This window comes from Rhinolophus ferrumequinum, chromosome 12, assembly GCF_004115265.2.
Source record: "Rhinolophus ferrumequinum isolate MPI-CBG mRhiFer1 chromosome 12, mRhiFer1_v1.p, whole genome shotgun sequence".
Lineage (NCBI taxonomy): Eukaryota > Metazoa > Chordata > Mammalia > Chiroptera > Rhinolophidae > Rhinolophus > Rhinolophus ferrumequinum.
In genome coordinates this window covers 37,268,185-37,286,920 of record NC_046295.1, presented here as the reverse complement: position 1 = coordinate 37,286,920, position 18,736 = coordinate 37,268,185, and the positions used below count along the sequence as shown (strand labels likewise).

The following is an 18,736-nucleotide window of genomic DNA, read 5'->3' as shown; positions in this document are numbered from 1 at the left end:
CGTCATAAAGAAACGCCCACTCCTGTGGCGTGGCTGTGGACAGCCTTCCCCTAAGCCCCTATGTAAACAAGCAGAGGAGTTAGATGGTGCCTGGCTAAAATATCTGCAGAAATAGCCACCTGGAAATTAATCCAAAGTTCCAACAGGCAAAACAGGAATGTGAGAAATCTTTTATTAGCCGGTCAGGAAACATTAACACACTAACAGGTCTCTTTCTCTCATTCTTCAGCCACTCTTATTCAACCTAGGACATCTCAGATTCTTTTTTTTATTATTATCAAAACCATTTCCTTGAGTTGCTAAACAATAACAAAACATAAAATAACAAATTGATTTATTTAAATACTTCCTTTTTTGCCCTTTGTTTCATTCTCCACGGGGAGGGCACAGAAAATCACAAATAATAGCTAACGTCAAAGGACCAAGACTACCCAGTATCTGTGTAATTTGTTAACTTGTGAATAAACTGGGGTGGCCTGTAGTTAATCATGTATTCTCTTGTATGAGAATTAGTCCTGGTCAAAAGGGATTAGGACCTGAGGGTCCCAGTTTTATTTTATTTCACTAAATATCCCTTTCTGGAATTGGACAAAATGATGTAGATTTAATCCAGCGGAGCCACCAAATTTTAATTACTCAAGTAGCATAGATTCAGTGTAGTGGCACAGAAAACATTTTATTCTTTCAACTTATGGCATTCATTATCTAGATTTTTTTTCTTATAAATAGTCACTCAGTGAGGTAATAAATATAACAATAAAGACATAATGAAGAATCTTTTAGTTAATAAACACTTGTGTTTGCTTCCTCTACTGTAATACCCTCTGTCCAGCCCCAAGGCTCCTTGTATTGTGGTTGAAAATTTCTGTTGATACATATCTGAACATTCTTGCCCTCTGCATGAGAGTCTGTGCATAAAATATGTCATTTTTCATATTGTAAACTTCAGTTAAATTCTATTGATATAATGTACTTAGCTAAAATTGCCAACTTTACTCTATTGTGGAATTAATTTTTGCTGGGTAGATCGAATCAATACGGAACCAGATTATTAGTTTCCAACACTTCTTGGATTTCTGTGTATGTGTACAGTAAACTTTAGCTCTTTGGTATTTCTTGATGATGTAGTTTATTTTATCAAGCAAATTGTATATTTTGTGTGTCTTTGCCTCACATTTCCACTAAATGTAGTTAAAATGTACTTTAACAAGAATTAACATATAATCTTTGAATTTTTTCCCAACAATGGATCTCCCAGATCCAAAACTTTGCAATAAATTGTCTCCTGGATAATCTTATTTATTTATACATCCAAAAGCATATGTTTGTATGAGTACATACATATCTATTCTTTTTGTGGTTATGTTACTTCAACATTAATATTTAACAAATTCTAAAGTTTCTCTCCCACACAACATACAGACTTTAAATGTTTTAACTCTGATTGCTACCACCCAATTTATATGCTATATTATCTAGTGCTTCAGTTTTTTCCTTTTCTACCATAAATTAGACATCATTATCATTTTGTATTTTACAACCAATGCTTTTTTAGATTCACCAAAAATTTGCTAATATCTTTGTTTACCATTCTTTCTCGTATTCCAGATCATCCATTTGGGATCATGTAATTCTGCCTGCTATATATATTATATTTTTAAGCTTCTTTCAGTGAAGTCTGTTAGAAGCAAATGCTCAGATTTGGTAGTCTGAAAATATCTATAATTAGCTATCATTTTGGAAAGGTATTTTAGCTAAATATAGAACTCTACACTGACAGATAATTTCTCTTGGCACATTGGAGACGCTAGCTTCTGGCATCCATTGTTACTGTTCAGAAATAGGCCTTCTGTCTGCTGACTGTTTCTTTGTAGGTTATCTGTCTTTTTCTAGCCGCTGCTGAAGTTTCCCCTCCCCCCACCACCACCCCATCCCCTTTTGGTGTTCTCTATGAAGTGCCTGTGGGTGGGGTATCTTTTTATTTATCCTGCTTGAATTTATTGAGCTTCCTAGATCTGAGAATTGGTATCTTTCAAAAATTCTGAGACATTTCCAGCCAGTATCTCTTTAAGTATTACTTCTTCATTATCTCTTTTATTTCTATCTAGAATTCAGATTATCTCCTGCAAGGTTCTCAAATTTTCTTCTGTGTTTCCAATTCCTTTGTATGCTGCATCTGATTTATTTCTCTGGATTTATCATTAGCATGTCTGATCTGTAGTTATACATATCCATTGTATTTTTCGTTTTCGTTATTACATTATAATTTCTAGAAGTTCTGTTTTTGATTATTTTTCAAATACATATGGTCATTCCTTATTATCTCTTGGTCCTTACATGTTCTCCTTTTCTTTTTAACATTACATACAGCTACTTTATATTCTGTGTCCAATCATTTCAGTATCTTTGAGGATTTTATTCTACTGTCTGTTGCTTCTTTTTCTTCTCATTCATGGTGCTTTATTTTCTTGTGTGATTTATGCTTTTATGTTTTTACTATGAAGTACTTATTTTACATGGAAAGTAATTAGACTTGGATTGGCGACACATTCACCCACAGAGGATATTCATTTGCCTCTGCCAGTTACCTGAAGCCATTACCCCACCAAAACCATTTTACATTAGATACTGTTTGATGTTTCTCAAACCATGCTAATTGTGTGAATATGGACCAAGACCTGTGTCAGGATCTGTTTTTGTTTATAAATAATCATAGTGGGATTTTTTTTTCTTATCCACTGAGAACCAACATTGAGCAGGCTGGTTTCCTTTACTCTCTTCTTGGGAGTCAGCAGACTTATTTATTTTTATCTTCCTTCCACTTGAGAATAGAGCCCTTTGAAGTATACTAGCTTTATGTGGAGCACCCCATTGGACTCACCCATACTGCATAACGCCACCAAAGCATATATTCAAGGACTTCCAGGGTTTAGGAGAAACTCCCAGAGCCAAAGCTTGCTTTGGTGTTTCCTTGTCTCCTGAGGATTGAGCTTCAATTTTGTTTAGGAATCTAAATATTCCCTCATTTCATGCCAGTTCAGCAATACATGACAAAAGGCTTTCAAATATATTTGCTCAATATTTCAGTTTCCAGCTAGAGATGGAAGTCTTTACGCAATTAAACTGAGACCTAAATGAGTATCTATGTATATGGTTATCATTATATGTATTTATGGCATTTCATTTATATATACTTACAAATTTATTTCCAGTTGCATCTGGTAACACCTTGATATCTGCTATACACTTTAATTTTTTTCAACTATACTGGAAGACTAATCAACATGCTTTTTGTCACTTATTTAAAAGATAAAGAAAACATTTGGTATGCAGTTATTATAGATTTAAATAAATAGAATCAGCCATTACCTCATTTTAAAATTCTCATTATATAATGTAGAACTGTAGAATTTTTCAAAACCTCAAAAAAATAGGATCATAAAAACAGTTATAGTCAGGTCCAGTTGCTATAAAGGGATGAATTATATTGAAAATGTGTAGAAACATTTGAACTGTTGCACAAATGTTAAAGTTGGTAAACTATAAACGCAATTTCCTTTAAGCAAAGAACTCATTCTGGGAAAAGTTGTGCTTGTGCTACATTTTGGAAAAATAAAATGATTCGAAAGTTTGTAGCAATTCACAATTTCAAGAAAATCTTTTAAAATGGTGACTCCCCTTCTGTAATGAAGGTTCTTTTGGTCAAGCAGACGATTTGCTCCTTTTTCAAAAATCTGAGTTTATATGAGACATTTTCTTCAAGTAACTACATCGACCATGGCAATCACTAAAGAGAAGTATCACCAGCGAGCCCTGGCCTGTCTCCCTAACTGATGGCTGTTCTTCTTCCAGTATGTGCGTGTATCTTTTGATACAAAACCTGATCTCCTCCTACACCTGATGACCAAGGAATGGCAGCTGGAGCTTCCCAAACTTCTTATCTCTGTCCATGGGGGCCTGCAAAACTTTGAACTTCAACCAAAACTCAAGCAAGTCTTTGGGAAAGGTCTCATCAAAGCAGCCATGACAACCGGAGCATGGATATTCACTGGAGGGGTTAACACAGGTAACTGGAAGTGGGACAGAGAAAGGCAACATACGGCCATGGAAATATGGTGACTAAGATAATTTTCTCCTCAGGTTAAATATGGTTGTATTCCCCCCACTTTCTCCTACCCATGTGTGTCTATACTCGCTAGTTATCTCTCCTCTCACTATGTTCTCTCCCTCCTTTACCTAAATAATAACTGTACTGTTATTTCTCAACCAAGAAGAATTACTTACACATAAGAAATAGGTTGGGATATTTAATACTTGACTATATTAGAACTTTTAAATGTGACTAATGGAATATCACAGGATATTTTCAATACCTCAAGTTGCCAAATCAGCATCAAGTTACTCTTTAAGAAATACCTTTTGCTCTAAATTAGAAGCTCTGCCTCTGTTCTTTAAGTGATTTTAAGCTTGATGCAAATAACTTTAATTTTTGGAAAGTGTCCTTTCCATCAGGAACATACATTGTGACAGCAAAGCCTAGAGTATCATTGGTTTATTATTTCAAATGTTTTATTAAATGTACTCTGTACCAATAGAATACACACCCCACTCTGAATTCCAAACAGTTTTTTCTACCTGCCAAATAAGTTCTTATATTGCAATACAGGAAGGCTGTCAAATCAGTTCTTACCAAAACACTTACTATACTTAAGTGTGTACCTGCAGATTTAATGTGCAACAGATAATGGAATGGATGCCTATAAATTGTTTTGACATATTTCCCAAGCCTGGGTCTGAAGTGCCACAGGTAATGCTGCAGTGAGTTAATTCAAACTTGTTACAAGGTCAAAGTCTGCACATATAGACACTTAGAGTTAGTGGGACATTCTGAACATATCCGTGGACCAACAGGTTTTAAATGAAAGGTTATCTCAGTGTTGTTTATTCTTTTGTTTGCAGTCTGGATGATGTTTGACCAAGACCTGCGCTCAGAATTCTCCTCAATACCTAGAGTTTGTGAACATTCAGTACGCAACTCCATAGGCCCATTTCAGTAGTGAACTCTGTAAATTATCCATGCTCATCATTGTTACATGAAATTCTGACTTAGTCTGTAAACTGACATGATCTTAGAATGACCTGCTCACTCAGCTCTTTACTGTTTATTCTGTAGTAATCAAACATCTACAGAGCAACTTTCTTTCAGTGACTGTTCAAGCTTTAGTCTTCAACTTTCCCTCTCAGCTTAGCAGGCATTATTGGCCTGTGATTATTCACTAGTTTACTTTCCTGATATAACTGGCACCTCATATAGAAACCAACTCAAAATTTCTAAAGGTTCAAAATAAATTCTTACCAATCTCCTGTTTCTAAGTACTGGAACATTGTTTATTGTTTTTCTTCTTTTATGAAAGGCACCTAATAACAAAAGAAGAATTTACAGTATAAATACTGTAAATCAAAGAGTTCATCTCTGCTTCACTCCTGCCTTAGTGTTCAATGCAGTACCCAAAGTGAGGTTCTAAAGGTGGCATGCTCAGGTTAGGTAAGATGTAATGAGATGGAAGTGTGGCAGGTGGACGGGCATAACATGAAGTTAAACTTTTTGTCAGGACTAGCCCTGAAAGGAGTTTTGCATATAAATAGGAAAAGTTAACATTAATATTCACAGCTTTACTTCTTGTATTTTTTAAAACTAGTACTCTCACTTAGAAGATCCATAGATAAGCTAGGAAGTGAAATTGGTATTCTCCTCAACATTCCCAGATTAGCTCAACATAGATTTAGTGGCTGTTTACACTATTTTATTATTTGATTTTTTTTAAAGGAGGTTCTTTCTGTTTGAGCTTATAAATATTTCAGAAGTGAGTAGTTTACACATTTATGTTCTGTCCCATGATTACACTGTGGTGTGTTTGTGTGTTTAGTTAGTTTGGTGCACACTTTCTGAGGCCTTACTCTGTGTTAGCCCCTGAAGCAAAGGAAGGTAAGACACTGACCCTCCAACCTTCCTCTCAATGTGTTTTGCTATTAGAGGAGACATCTTCATGGTGGTTGTGATTCATAGCAGAATATGTTAGGTGACACATTGAGCTATTCAAGATATACAAACTGCAATCCTGTTCAACCTTGAAAGAAATAAAATCCAATTTAGCTTTCATATAGGAGATGGCACTAAGTGTGAATGTTTCCTTGAAGAATGGGTGGAATTTTGATAAGTGGAAACATCTTTTCTTAGAGAATATATTTCATATCTTTTATAAAAATATTCATTTGAGAGGGAGGTTAGAAGATCAGAAATTGCATCTTCTTTAAGTGGTTTATGAAAAGATAAAACAGAGGTTTCCTACCATCTTGTAAACTGAATTTTCTCACTTTTAACTGTGGTGAGAAAGGCCATGGTGATGGGGAAGGCCATGATGACAGAAAACAACTTGAGTGATACAGATAAAAAGATTTTTAAAAATATTTTTAACATAATTTTTCTGCAGAATATGCCAACATTTTCTTTAAAAGGAAGATCTCCATATTATGTGCTTATAAATAGAAAGATGAAATCAAAGTTGACAAAAATCTGACCTACAACTACTCTCTTTGAATGACCCTATCTCTTACACAAACTGCGGTGTAGATTTAATGTGACATATGTCATGGTCTTTATAGGATACAGTCACATAATTGGTTCTTAGTCACGCCAGCATATCATTGTGCTTATAATACAAGAAAAAGATTTCCTAAGTTTAAAGAATCATATGTCATTTTTTAATGGACATTAGATGCCTTTTTATTTTTTATATAAAATAGGATAAGAAATGCATGGCTGGAGTTAATATACAGGTTTGGCAAATGTATCTGGCATTAGAGGCACAAGGTTATATTCTCATGAACGCATGCACTTTGTGTAGAAATGTGTCACATTTTTATATTCAATACATTTAGTCTTAGGAGAAACAGTTATCGCCATTTATTTTAGAACAACGAAAGCAATTGTTTGAGGAGCCAAGAGTAATAGTTCTCTTTTTCCTCGTAGGTGTTATTCGCCATGTCGGAGATGCCTTGAAGGATCATGCCTCCAAGTCTCGAGGGAAGATCTGTACCATAGGCATTGCCCCCTGGGGAATTGTGGAAAACCAGGAGGACCTGATTGGCAGAGACGTAAGTCTTGGGAGCAGCCCGTGTACGTGACTTCTCATGGAGGCAATATCAAAATAGTAAAAAAAATTCGAGTTCAAAATATGCATAGTATAGTACTCTTGTTGTGCCTACCTACCAAAATGAAGCTTACATTAGTCGTAGTTTATTGGGAGACTATTTATTTTCCATAACCTAACTGTGAAAACTCCAGTGTCACTTCTGACAACAAGAAAGGTCTGAAAGAAGGCTTCTCAGCTGCCCACTTGGTTTGAATCCAGCAGTGGCCTTTTCTCGCCCATCAAATCTTGCAAGTGCGCTTGGCATGGTTACATTATAATTACCATGAACTCATTGGCTGATGCATTAAATGAGGACACTCCTCACCCCAGAGCTCCAGCCTCTGTATTATGTGCATGCCCTTGAGCTAGGTCAGGAGCACTACAGAGGGAAATTCTTTCTATTCAAGCCCCATGGTTCCTCTGGTTGGCCTTTCTTTCGCTAAATGCTTGGAGGAGCAGTAGGCACAGTTGGGTTCTTTATTTCCTTCTCTGGAACTATTCAGAAACCCTTGAACAAACTCAGCAGGATGCTAAACCTCTTTCCTATTCAGATGGACAGAGCCATACACTGAACACTCAATCAACAATTTTGTTAATGAGAACTTGGTCTTATTTTTTTCTGACTCATCATCTTATTTCTGTCCCTTCCAGGGGACTCTTTTCCTTTTTTTGAAACCGCAAAGAGGCCATTCCCAACCTCCCTTAGAGGGTTTTTCTTTCTTACTAACCACCAGACTTTTCCCCCTATATAATACATCTCAAAATTCCATTGATAGGAATTATAGTTAAACTATGTAGTACAGATTGCTGTATTTTATTTACTTATTATTTCCCCAATAATTTTAGCAATTATTTATCATTGCTTCTCTACATCAGATCAGTGGTCTTACCTTCCTAATCTGGGCATTCCATGGAGTATAACAAATGTGCTAAGTACTTTTTTCCAAGTACCATGAGGTCTGTCTGAGCCAAAAAAATCAAAAGAGGAAAAAAATAAGAGGTTGAGAATTAACTGGTCTTAAACTGCTTATTCTATTGTGTTGCAATACAATGAAACCATCTTATTTCAGTACAATATAACATATACAACGTTTTCTAATTTAATACAAAATACTTTGAATTAAAAAATCAAATATCATGAAACTCAAACAGTAAACAAATAGTCTCTGAATCCTTTCGGGCCTTTATTTTAAGTAATAAGAAATGTCCATATCAATGCTACAAAATTACATGTAGACACACTAATTTATCCAGAATATACAGAGTAAGGAATGAGATAATAATTTTGTCAGTGTAATATGCTCTTAACTGAAATTTACTGGCTATTTTATATCACACACTCATTGAATATCTCAAGCAGCAATTCCCAAAGTGTTATGTAATCAGAACTGACAGGAAAGGTAACTTTGCTAATCTTTCCAGTGTCTGGGACAAGTCTTTGATGGAGTATACTTGGGTTAATACTTCCCTTAGATTCTAAGTTGCCTTTTAAGTGTATGTTGATTGTGACTTAGAACAAATATATTTCTTAAAGAATTAGAATATGCTAAAATGCCCCTAATACCAAAAGCATTTATCAGTGCATTTTATTAACAAATGAATTAATTATCTAAAATGTTGTGATGATTCAGAAGTATTTTTAAATGTTGTTAGTTCCAGGATATCTATTATAAACGTAAGTCATTATTCAGTTTCATAGGGGAGAAAAACCATTTTGTTACTTTCTCATTCAAATGAACTATGAGTAAATGGAAGCTGATTCTTTCTTTATTCAAGAGAGAGTAATCAAGTAATTATCTATTGCCTAAACATTTTCAGAGATGCCAATATTCCAATATTGCCTTTTTGTATCATTTTGTATGTTCACCTTGTAAGTTCTGTATGATTGCAGAAACATAATACCTATATTACATTTATTTGTCTTGCTGAGTTGAAAGAATCATCCCTGATTCATTATCCTCAAATTATTTCTCTAATTTCACCACTTCTCATGTTCCTCTTCTTTCCTCTTCTTTTCTTTCTCCCCATATTGTTTCCCAATTGTATGCCAGTACGAACTTACATGTATATATGCTTCTTCCAATAAGACTTAGTTACAGTGTCTGACTTTCCAAAGAAAAATGGTCTTGATTCCAGCCCAGAGTACAGAAAAAGCCACTTGTATGTACAGTAAAATGTACATATTCACTGGTCCCTGCAGGAGTCTAATAAAGGTAAGCCATAGTTAACCAGAATCCAAGGGAACCTGCAGAGAGACCATCAAGAAACGGAAATGATATAGGCAGGTTGGAGAGAGGACAGGAAAAAACAATTGTATTTTAGTTTTTCAGTTAATCTTTTACAAAGATCTGTTGAATTTCAACCATGCTGGTACATTTTTCCCCACAATTGGGGAATTGGAATATGCATAGAATTTCTCAAGCTCTTGTGTAATAATACAGTTTGTTTCTCAAGTTGTAAATTATTTGGAGCAAAATTATTTGGTGGACAGGACTTATGACACAGTTAGAAGGAAAGTTTCATATGTGTTTAGTATTCTGATCTGATCATTAAAAAGGAATATGTTGCTAGGTTGTCATAAAAAAGTAGTATTCGAATAAAATGTCAGTGGTCACTGGTGAAAATCCGTCCCCCTTCACCAAAATCATCAAAACAGGAGTGTTGTCTGGTAAGCTTCTTAAGCAGTTATAACAGTTTTCATAGCTAGTTTAACAAAGTTCCTTCTATCCTTTTTCTTCTACTTTATATAATCAAACAGACATGTAATAAACATCAAAAATAAATCTGGTTACATCAGACATCAGGTAGCAGAGGAAAAAAACTAATGTATTGCAAAAAATCTTTACCACCTCAGAATTCTGTCAAAATGCAATCATTTAAAAGAAATAGAATAACTGCATTTTTGGTCAAGTCTATGTCTGTATTCAAGAATAAGATTGAAGTGACACAAAATAAATGTCAAGGGAAACCTAGGAAATTTGCTTGAAATAAATAAAAAATATAGGGATAAAAGAAAGGTTCCATTTCCTATGCCTGATACTTTATTACAATATATTTATTTCCAAACTGATAGAAAATATAGATTATTTTATTTCTGTAGAACTGGCTCTCAGATGAGCATTTTTAGAAGCTGAACATTCAGAAACCAGGAGTTATTTTATTGGTAGAAGTAGTCGACACAGCAATTGCTAGTTGCTATTCTTCTTAGAATATGAATATCCCTTTGGAATGGTACTATAAAGGCAAAACTGTTCTAAACATAAAGAAGAAAGATTAACTTGCCGGTAAGTCTGCTTCTAGATATTTGGAAGCATTTTCCTCCCATCAAGTCTTCTCTCTTAGTTCACATGAAGTTAGACTTTAACGATACAAGACATGTATTCTTGTATCTCAGAGCTCAAATTAGAGCCTCACACATAGTAGGTACTCAGTAAATGCTGATGAAGTTGGATTGGGCGTGATGCAATTCAGGCTACGAGGGAAACAAACATTATGGAAAAAACTACTATGGTAAATCTTACCTAGTTCACAAATCTCCCAAAACTTCATCTCTAATTAGATTCCCAAGTTTGATCATACTATAGTGACTATAATGAGGACATTTTTTTTTACCCAAATGTCTGAATATAAAATTATTTTCTTACTTAGCAACTCAAGATGGAGGTGGACGGTTAAACCTCTGTGTTTTGGATATAGGGGCACAGTGTCGAATGAAAACAGGCCTTTCTGTAAACCCTTTGAAAATGCATGATCTACTCAACTGAGAGATAGAACTAGCCTTGATTTTTTAAAATTTGGATATCTTCTATTCCATTTCACCAAACCCTTTTTATTCTCAATGAAAAGAGCTATGCAACAGACTTTGGTGAGGAATAACGTCATGAGAACTGAGATAGCATTAATTTTTTGTCCTGACATTAGACATGTAAATGTATATTGTTCAGCTATTGAGGTTAACCCCACCACTGCAATTTCTCTGTAGTATTCTCACTGCCTCTTTCTTCCACTAAAGCCCATAGTCCTACACTTCAAACTAACCTCAAGACTCGTCTCCACCAAGATGTTTTTTTCTAACTACGTTGACCCATAATGGCATATCTTTGATTGTAATTGTCTCAGAGCTGTCTTCTTCCCCAACTTAACTAAAAACTCCTCAAAGTTAGGGATTGTGTTGTTTTTCTTTGTTTCTTGTTAACCACTGATGTGATACTTTGCATGAACATGAAGCATTGACATGTCACGTAAACTCCGTAAGATTTTATTTCTTCATCTCTAAGTGGACTATAAAAACACTTGCTCCGTCTATCTTCATAAAATTTCTGGGAGCATAATCATAATAATAGTAATTATAATTTAGTGAGCTCTTATTTGAGAATGCTTTCTGTGACGGCATATATTAGCCTTATGAGGTATGTGTTGTCCCTTTTTATAGTAAGACAATAAATAAGTATTAGAATCAAGATTCACTGTCTTTGAAGCCCATACCATTAACTAGTAGTATGCCAAGTAAGATAGAAAATATTTAATGATATTATATTCTATTGTTAGTTGAGATATTGGCAAATATTGTATGCCTATAAATTGAACTCAAAAATAGACTCAATGAGAGTGACCAGAGTCATTTTCTTTGTCCCTAGAGAATCTCATCCTGGATAAATGATTATGAAAGTGTCACCAGTGTAAAGTCAAGAAAGAACTTCCAGTGAATTTAAATTTTTATATGACTCATTTTATATTTAGATTCCTTTAGAAAACAATCTTACCAGAATTGTTTCAGGTAATTGAACAATTTCTGAAGCCTTTATAATTTCTTTTTTCCCAAATCTAGGTTAACAACACACATGTCAAATTAAAAATCCAGATATGAGCACAAGAAAAAGCACTTTTCATTTTAACTTGAGGATGAAAATTGTGTTTGGGTAGATTTCCAACATATCATCTTATGTGATTATCAAATTATCTTGACATTCAAGGCTATATTCTACTTTTCTTAAATTATAGATTTATTCTCGGAATTTTATAATCTTTAAGAGTTCTTATATTAAAGTGGAAAGTGTTCTTTTGATGTCATCTTTATATCACAAGCCAAAAAAAATCAAGTTTAATAACACAAATGATAATTCTGGTATAGTTATTAACTAAGTACATATATCATTTATTTCTAAGACAAGCCAAATATGACTTCATATTGTAAGCTAAGAAAACTTACCAAAAGTGGTCCTTGTATGGACATTATTGGATATCCATGATTAGATTAGATAAGATGTATCCAGGAGATGTGAGAGGAAAAGTTCAGAGTCAAGGTGACCCACCTAAGACTGTTGTAGTTATACAGGATCCAATGCTAGCTGAACCTGGACCATACTCAAGTTCTAGGCTACATTCACTTACATAGGGAATGCAGTTTTGGTAAAGAGAGTGTTGTTTGGATATGGACATATTGATTTTTTTTATTAGTTTTAGGTGTACAAAACAATGTAATGGTTAGACATTTATCATTTATACCCCTCAGAGATATAGAGGAAAAACTGAGAGTTGCTAGATGGGAGTGGGGGTGGGATGAGGGAGTAGGGAAGGGGATTAGAAAGCAACATCGGTAACCACAAGGTTGCCACGGGGATACAAAAGTCAGTTTGGACGTATTGATTTCAAAGTTCCTTTGAGATAGCTATGTAAAAATGTCCAGGTGGTCAGTGAGTCTATAAGGCAGAAGCTCAGGACCAAGATCTGGCTACACACTTGGATTCAGAAGGCACCTGCTTATAGATGACAAAGCCATTATGGTGGATGGGATCCCCAAGGGAGAGTGTGTAGGGTAAGGAGAAGGAGAGCCTACGCCTCGACCTGAGGCTCTTCCAACATTTTATGGCTGAGCAGAGGGAAATCAATCTGCAAAATAGACCAAACGAAGGGCTTAAAGGTAGGAGCAAAACTAGAGTGTGTTATGGAAGCCAAGGGAAAAGGGTGCTCCAGAAGGATGAAATGGAGGGCAATACCAGGTAGAACTGGGAAACTAAGGAAGGTAAGGACTTGGATTGAATGTTCATCCAATTTATCAAGACAGACATTTTGGTATCACTGGTCCACGCTGTTTCAGAAGAATGATGAAAGATCAAGCTCCCATTTCAATGGGTTGAAGAAGGAGAAGTAGAAATGAAAAATAGGAACTACATTTACAGCTTTGACTGTGATGAGAAGAGATATGAGTAGCCACAGGGAGCCATAAATTGAAGGCTGTATTTTTCATCAAGATAGGAGAGACCTGAGTCTGTTTATATGTTTATGGTACAAAGGGAACTAAAGAGAGAGAAGAGATAATTGATAAAATAAGTCCTAGAGTGTCCCTGATGTGAAGATGTCCACAGCTAAAAGGGGAGATTAACCATCCACAGCCTTATAACTAAAAGAGAAGAAGAATATGTATGTAAAGGGTTGGTGGCAGGATATTGAAGGTTTAGTCTAGAGGTTTATCATTTATCACTGAAATTATAACAATAATAGCATCACCACTTTTGTAGAGCTTAATAAGTACCAGCACTTTTACAGAGCTAGTCATTTCATTCTCATAATGGCACTAAGAAGTTGTTATTTTCAGTATCCCCAACATCCTTCCCATTTTACTGATGGTAAAACTAACCACAAAGAAGTAAAGTAACTTGCCCAATATTGCATGACAAACGATGCAGGTAGCTGGTGTTTAAACCTAGGCCAGGTAGCTCCCAAGACCATGTCCTTACCTATTATGCAGCACTATGTCTCCATAATAATAGTAGCTGACCATTTATTTAAGTTCATATGTTCATTGTTCTATGAGTTTTCCATCTCACATCATCCATATGACACCCCAGTGAGGTGGTTATAATCATTCTTAATCTCCATTTGCACATGGAGACACGGAGACACAGAGGGTAAGTACCCTGATCAGGGTTACCCAGTTGGCAAGTGTGTAGGCACAGGAGTCAGATCGTCTGCTACGTGAGGAAGGACGGTGTTTGGGTCAGACATGGGAGGAGACTGGAGGACAGCAGTCACAGCCCTAGTGGAGAACAGAAACCAGAACTGTTTAGAACCCAGGGAAGGAATGCCAGGCGGCACAGAGGATGGGAGCCCGAGGGGTGGGGGGCAGCAGGGGGAACTAGAGATCCTGAAATTATGCTGCCTCAGCCAATCCAGAATAGAAGGGAGAGGATATATTTTGAAGCCTCAAAGAAGATAATACTACACTACTATATTAGTTATCTATCACTGTGTAACTAATTACTTCAAAACTTAATGGCTTAAAAACACCATTTATTGTCTCACAGTGTCTGTGGGTCAGGAATTTATGAGCGGCTTATCTGGGTGGTTGTGGATTGGTCTCTCTTAAGGTCATAGTCAAGATGTCAGTTGAGGCCACATCATCAGAATGGCTGAATGGAGCTACTGTGCCCACTTCTCAGATGACTCAGTCACATGGCTGTTGGTTAGGAGTTCCTTGCCAGGTGAACCTCTCCAAAAGGCTGCTTTATGAACATGGCATAAAGCCATGTTCCCCCAGAGTAAGTGACCCAAGAGAGACCTAAGAGGACTTCTGTTATGACCTAGTTTTAGAAGTCATACACCATCACTTCCAGTTTATTCGGTTTCTTAGAAGTGAGTCACTAAATCCAGCCCAGACTAAGGGAAGCTTTTCAAAGAATTTGAACATATTCTCAAATCACCCCACTGACACATGGTGATGTTTAAAGCATGTAACCCTGTTTAGAACTTGGCGACCATTTCCCACTGCCAGTGAGCCCTGTACCTGAATGGTACATAGTTCCCCTCAGTCAGGACAGAGCGGGGTGAGCCTACTCCAGCGGAAAGCCGGAGATGAGGACGGGTCACCTCTGCAGCCCATAATTTGAAGGGCACTTTTTCAAAGTGCTGCAGAAAGATCTAATTGTTCTTCCTGTGGATTTTGGTGGGAGTCACATAAGTGAGATATGTAGGCCCTCTTTGGAGATGGATCCCTGGGTTTGCTGCTTTCTTGTTTGGGTTGCTAAGCTGAGAGGCAGCATCTGGGATTCAATACGACCCTGCTCTCTACCTAGACTTACAGCCGAGCTGCCTGAATAGGAAATAACAAGCCAGTGTCCCTGCTAGCACAGGCCTCTCTGTGATTATAAGGACACAGTGCCTTTCTTTCTTTTTTTTTTTTTCCTTTTCATTCCCTCAGCCCCCACGTTTCTTTATCTCGAACAAAGAGGTTGCTTCCCACTTCCCTGCGGTAGCCTCTCTTCTCTCCCAGAAACGCAAACCTGATCCGAAGAGAACCTCACTGCTCCTTTATTTCTCTCTCCCCAAAGCATACACCCCATTCTGCTGCCTGCTGGTGCCTTTCCTGACCTCTGTATACTATACAGTTCTAGAGGACTCATCTGGAAATAACCTGATAAACGGTCAGAAGGACTTTAATGCTTAGCTACACCAGTGGCAAAAATGTCCAGCAGCAAAATCATACCTTTATAAATTTTATAATCAGGCTGGGTCCTCTGTCTTCCCTCTAAATGTCTTTGGACCTGTAAAGGAATTTAAGATCTACATGGGGTTGAGAGGGAAGAGTGTTAGTGGAGCAAATTTAGCCAAGACACTTCACGTCTCTAAGCCTTTATAATTTTACCTAGAAACTAAGCATGAAATGGATTAATGCACGTAAAAGTGTGATCTCAGTGCCTGGCATGCAGTAAGTGGTCAATGAATGCTAATTTTCTTCATGCCTAAATTAAAATAGTGCTATTGGGAGGAAAAGAATGACTCTGTGGACACACATCCCCTGCCCTGCTACTTGCCTGGGGCACACTAATTACACACCTTACTACAGAGGGTGCCAAAAGAGATATGTATATATATGTACATATATTAAGAAAGGAAAAAACTATTAAGATTGTAATACTCAATATATACCAATAAGAAGAGATGCATACAAGTCATGTGTATACATTTTTTTGGCACCCCCAGTAGGTAATAAGGTCTGGGATTGCAGAAGGCCTGTAATTGATAACTCAAAAACCTGATTTAGCTCAATTCAGTTCCATTCAGGAAAGGCGCCACAGAGGACCAAACTGCTCTTGCATTGTCGAAAGCACCACAAAATGGAAGAGACCCCAGAACATGAGAGAACAACTTTTCTTTGTAGCCAATGTACATGGACAGTCATTGTTCTGCATTAACTTGGAAAAAGCAAATGTACTCTTTAAGACAGGCTGTCCAGATTCAATTTTAGAAGTAGAAAGGCTTCGGAAACCACAGTCTAGTCCTCTACTTTATAGATGAGACAGCTACCATCCAAAAAGTTTCTTTCAATAAATAGATTTTGAACCTTTATTATGAGACATTACCTAGACGTGAGAATACATGTCTCCTCAAGCCAGCGTTATAGCATTTATCACATTCATTTTCTCCAGACATTCTTAACGAGTGAGTAAACAAAGGAATGAATGAAGTCAGACTTGTTCAAGGCCACAAATTAGTACTAAATAGAGGACCTGGAACGAGAAACCCCATCTCCTGATCCCCTGCTCTGTACGCCTGGGTGAGACCAGAACATCCATGATGTTTGCTAGGAAAACTCAAGGGGGTGTTTAAGATCAGCTCCCAAATGATCCATGTGAGGCCATCCAGGGAAAAGAAACGCAGCACTCTGGCACCAGCCTATGAAACACGTTCAGGTTTTCCACAGTGTCTCTCTGGATCAATCCTTTCCTGGCAATGACAGTGACCCTACAAATGCCTTATATAAAGATATAAAGGACCTTCTACTCTGTTGGCCCCTTAAACAGCTCCCACTTTGTTGCCTCCTTGTTTCAGAGTCAAGGTATACAAAAGCCTTGGAACCAGAATTTTACCAACCAGCTAATTCAACGTGGTATACAATGAGTTAATGAATGAAGAAGTCTCTCATTTACCCTTGAGGGACAAGAAAGAGAAGCAAAATGTCAGTGGTATTCTGGCCCATGATACCCAAGAAGTATTACTTGTCTAAAATCCATTTCTAAGCAAATTTCCCTGCTGGGTCTAGATACTACTATATTTACAAATCACAAAAGATCACTTGATATGTAGGCCTTTCAGATGCCACCAGCCTTTCTCAATCCAGGTTCCTCATCTGAACTACAAAGCACAAAAAAGTTATCTGAATGACTCTCTTCTCGATTTTCTCAAGAATGATACATAACCTGGTCATCCTTTATTCTTAGGAGAGAAGGTAATCCATTACATCCAGTGGATGCTGTAGGTCATTAGGACTTGACTTTGTTAGGAAACACTGGCTGAGAAACATGGTAGAGAAATGTAATATACCTGCCAGTCAGGAACGTGTACCAGTTGTTCTTACTGTGCATGCTTGTGCGCACACACACACACACACACACACACACACACACACTTTCAAAAAGTCCTCGTTTTATGAACTGTTAATGGTGAAAGTGGGTGCAATATCTCCAAAATTTTGTCAGAGGAAAAAATTAATTTGTATTCATGTACTACAAAGTGTTATTTTTAATTTGAAAAATATAAGAGGAAGATCAGTAAATCTTTTGTAGATATGCAAATTGTAACTCAAACAAAAATAAATTGCTAGTATGTTTGTAATGAAGAATATCAAGTGGATTTTATAGGCAAGTTAGACCAAATTGCATTCCTGTGAAGTATTTTGGAAGTTATTTCCTACTTTGTAGTTAATCAACAAATAGTTCTAGAGCATCACCCTCTGAAATGGCTTGGGAGAACACAGCAAAGAAAAAACACTTTGCATATTTTGCCAACTGATTACTAATCTTCTTCTCTTTTTTTTGTACTTACATTACTTAATTTAAATCCCTTGTAAAACAAAAAATCAGTGATTTGTCTCCTATCATTTCATGTTGGTCACTAGTTTGCAATTAGAAAATCAGTTTAGAGTTGGTAAAATAAAAGAGAGCTTGAGAAGGAATTCAAATTTATCGATTGCCTCTAGAAGTCAGGCATGGTGCCAGGTACTTTGCACATATAATCTCATCTGAGGTAAGTGGTTTTATATCTCCCTTCTAAAGGTTAAAAATATGAGACTCAGATTCACACAGCCATTGGCAGAACTGGAATTGAAACAGATTTCCGTGGCTCATATGTTAAGAATTATTCTAAGATTCAGCACATCTTCATCCAATGATGATTAGAAAATAAATTAGGACATTTTAATTATTTTCAGATTTATGTCCCCTATTATTCAGCAGACAAAATTTCTGCCAAAACATGACCAACTTTAATTTACCCTCACATAAGATCAAAAGAAATGGAGAGCAGTAAGAAGGGGGAATTAAAATTTATGAATGATACCGTAAACTTGACCTTCTTGTCATGACTGATTCAAATGTACAGTGTTCCCAAAGATGATGTGCCATGTTTCGCAAGAAAAGAAAGTGATGTCCTTAGAATCCTGTGGTGGAAGAAACAGATATATAGAATATAGTTTGATGATTGAATTATGTTATTTTATTCTCAGCTTGGCCCAGAGTCATTTCCATGCCTTTCTTCATTTGAAAATG

The 18,736-nt window shown here is 36.4% G+C and overlaps 1 protein-coding gene across 10 annotated transcripts in view; it reads left to right on the top strand.

The window, feature by feature from the left end:
* The window catches only part of TRPM3 (transient receptor potential cation channel subfamily M member 3), an 817,113-nt gene that overhangs the window by 577,402 nt on the left and 220,975 nt on the right, over positions 1-18,736 (top strand). For all 10 annotated transcript variants that reach the window (XM_033122317.1, XM_033122314.1, XM_033122311.1 and 7 more), the window contains 2 exons: positions 3,853-4,066; positions 7,031-7,155. In XM_033122317.1, coding sequence (XP_032978208.1) covers positions 3,853-4,066; positions 7,031-7,155 — 339 coding nt within the window. The remainder of the gene's footprint in view (positions 1-3,852; positions 4,067-7,030; positions 7,156-18,736) is intronic.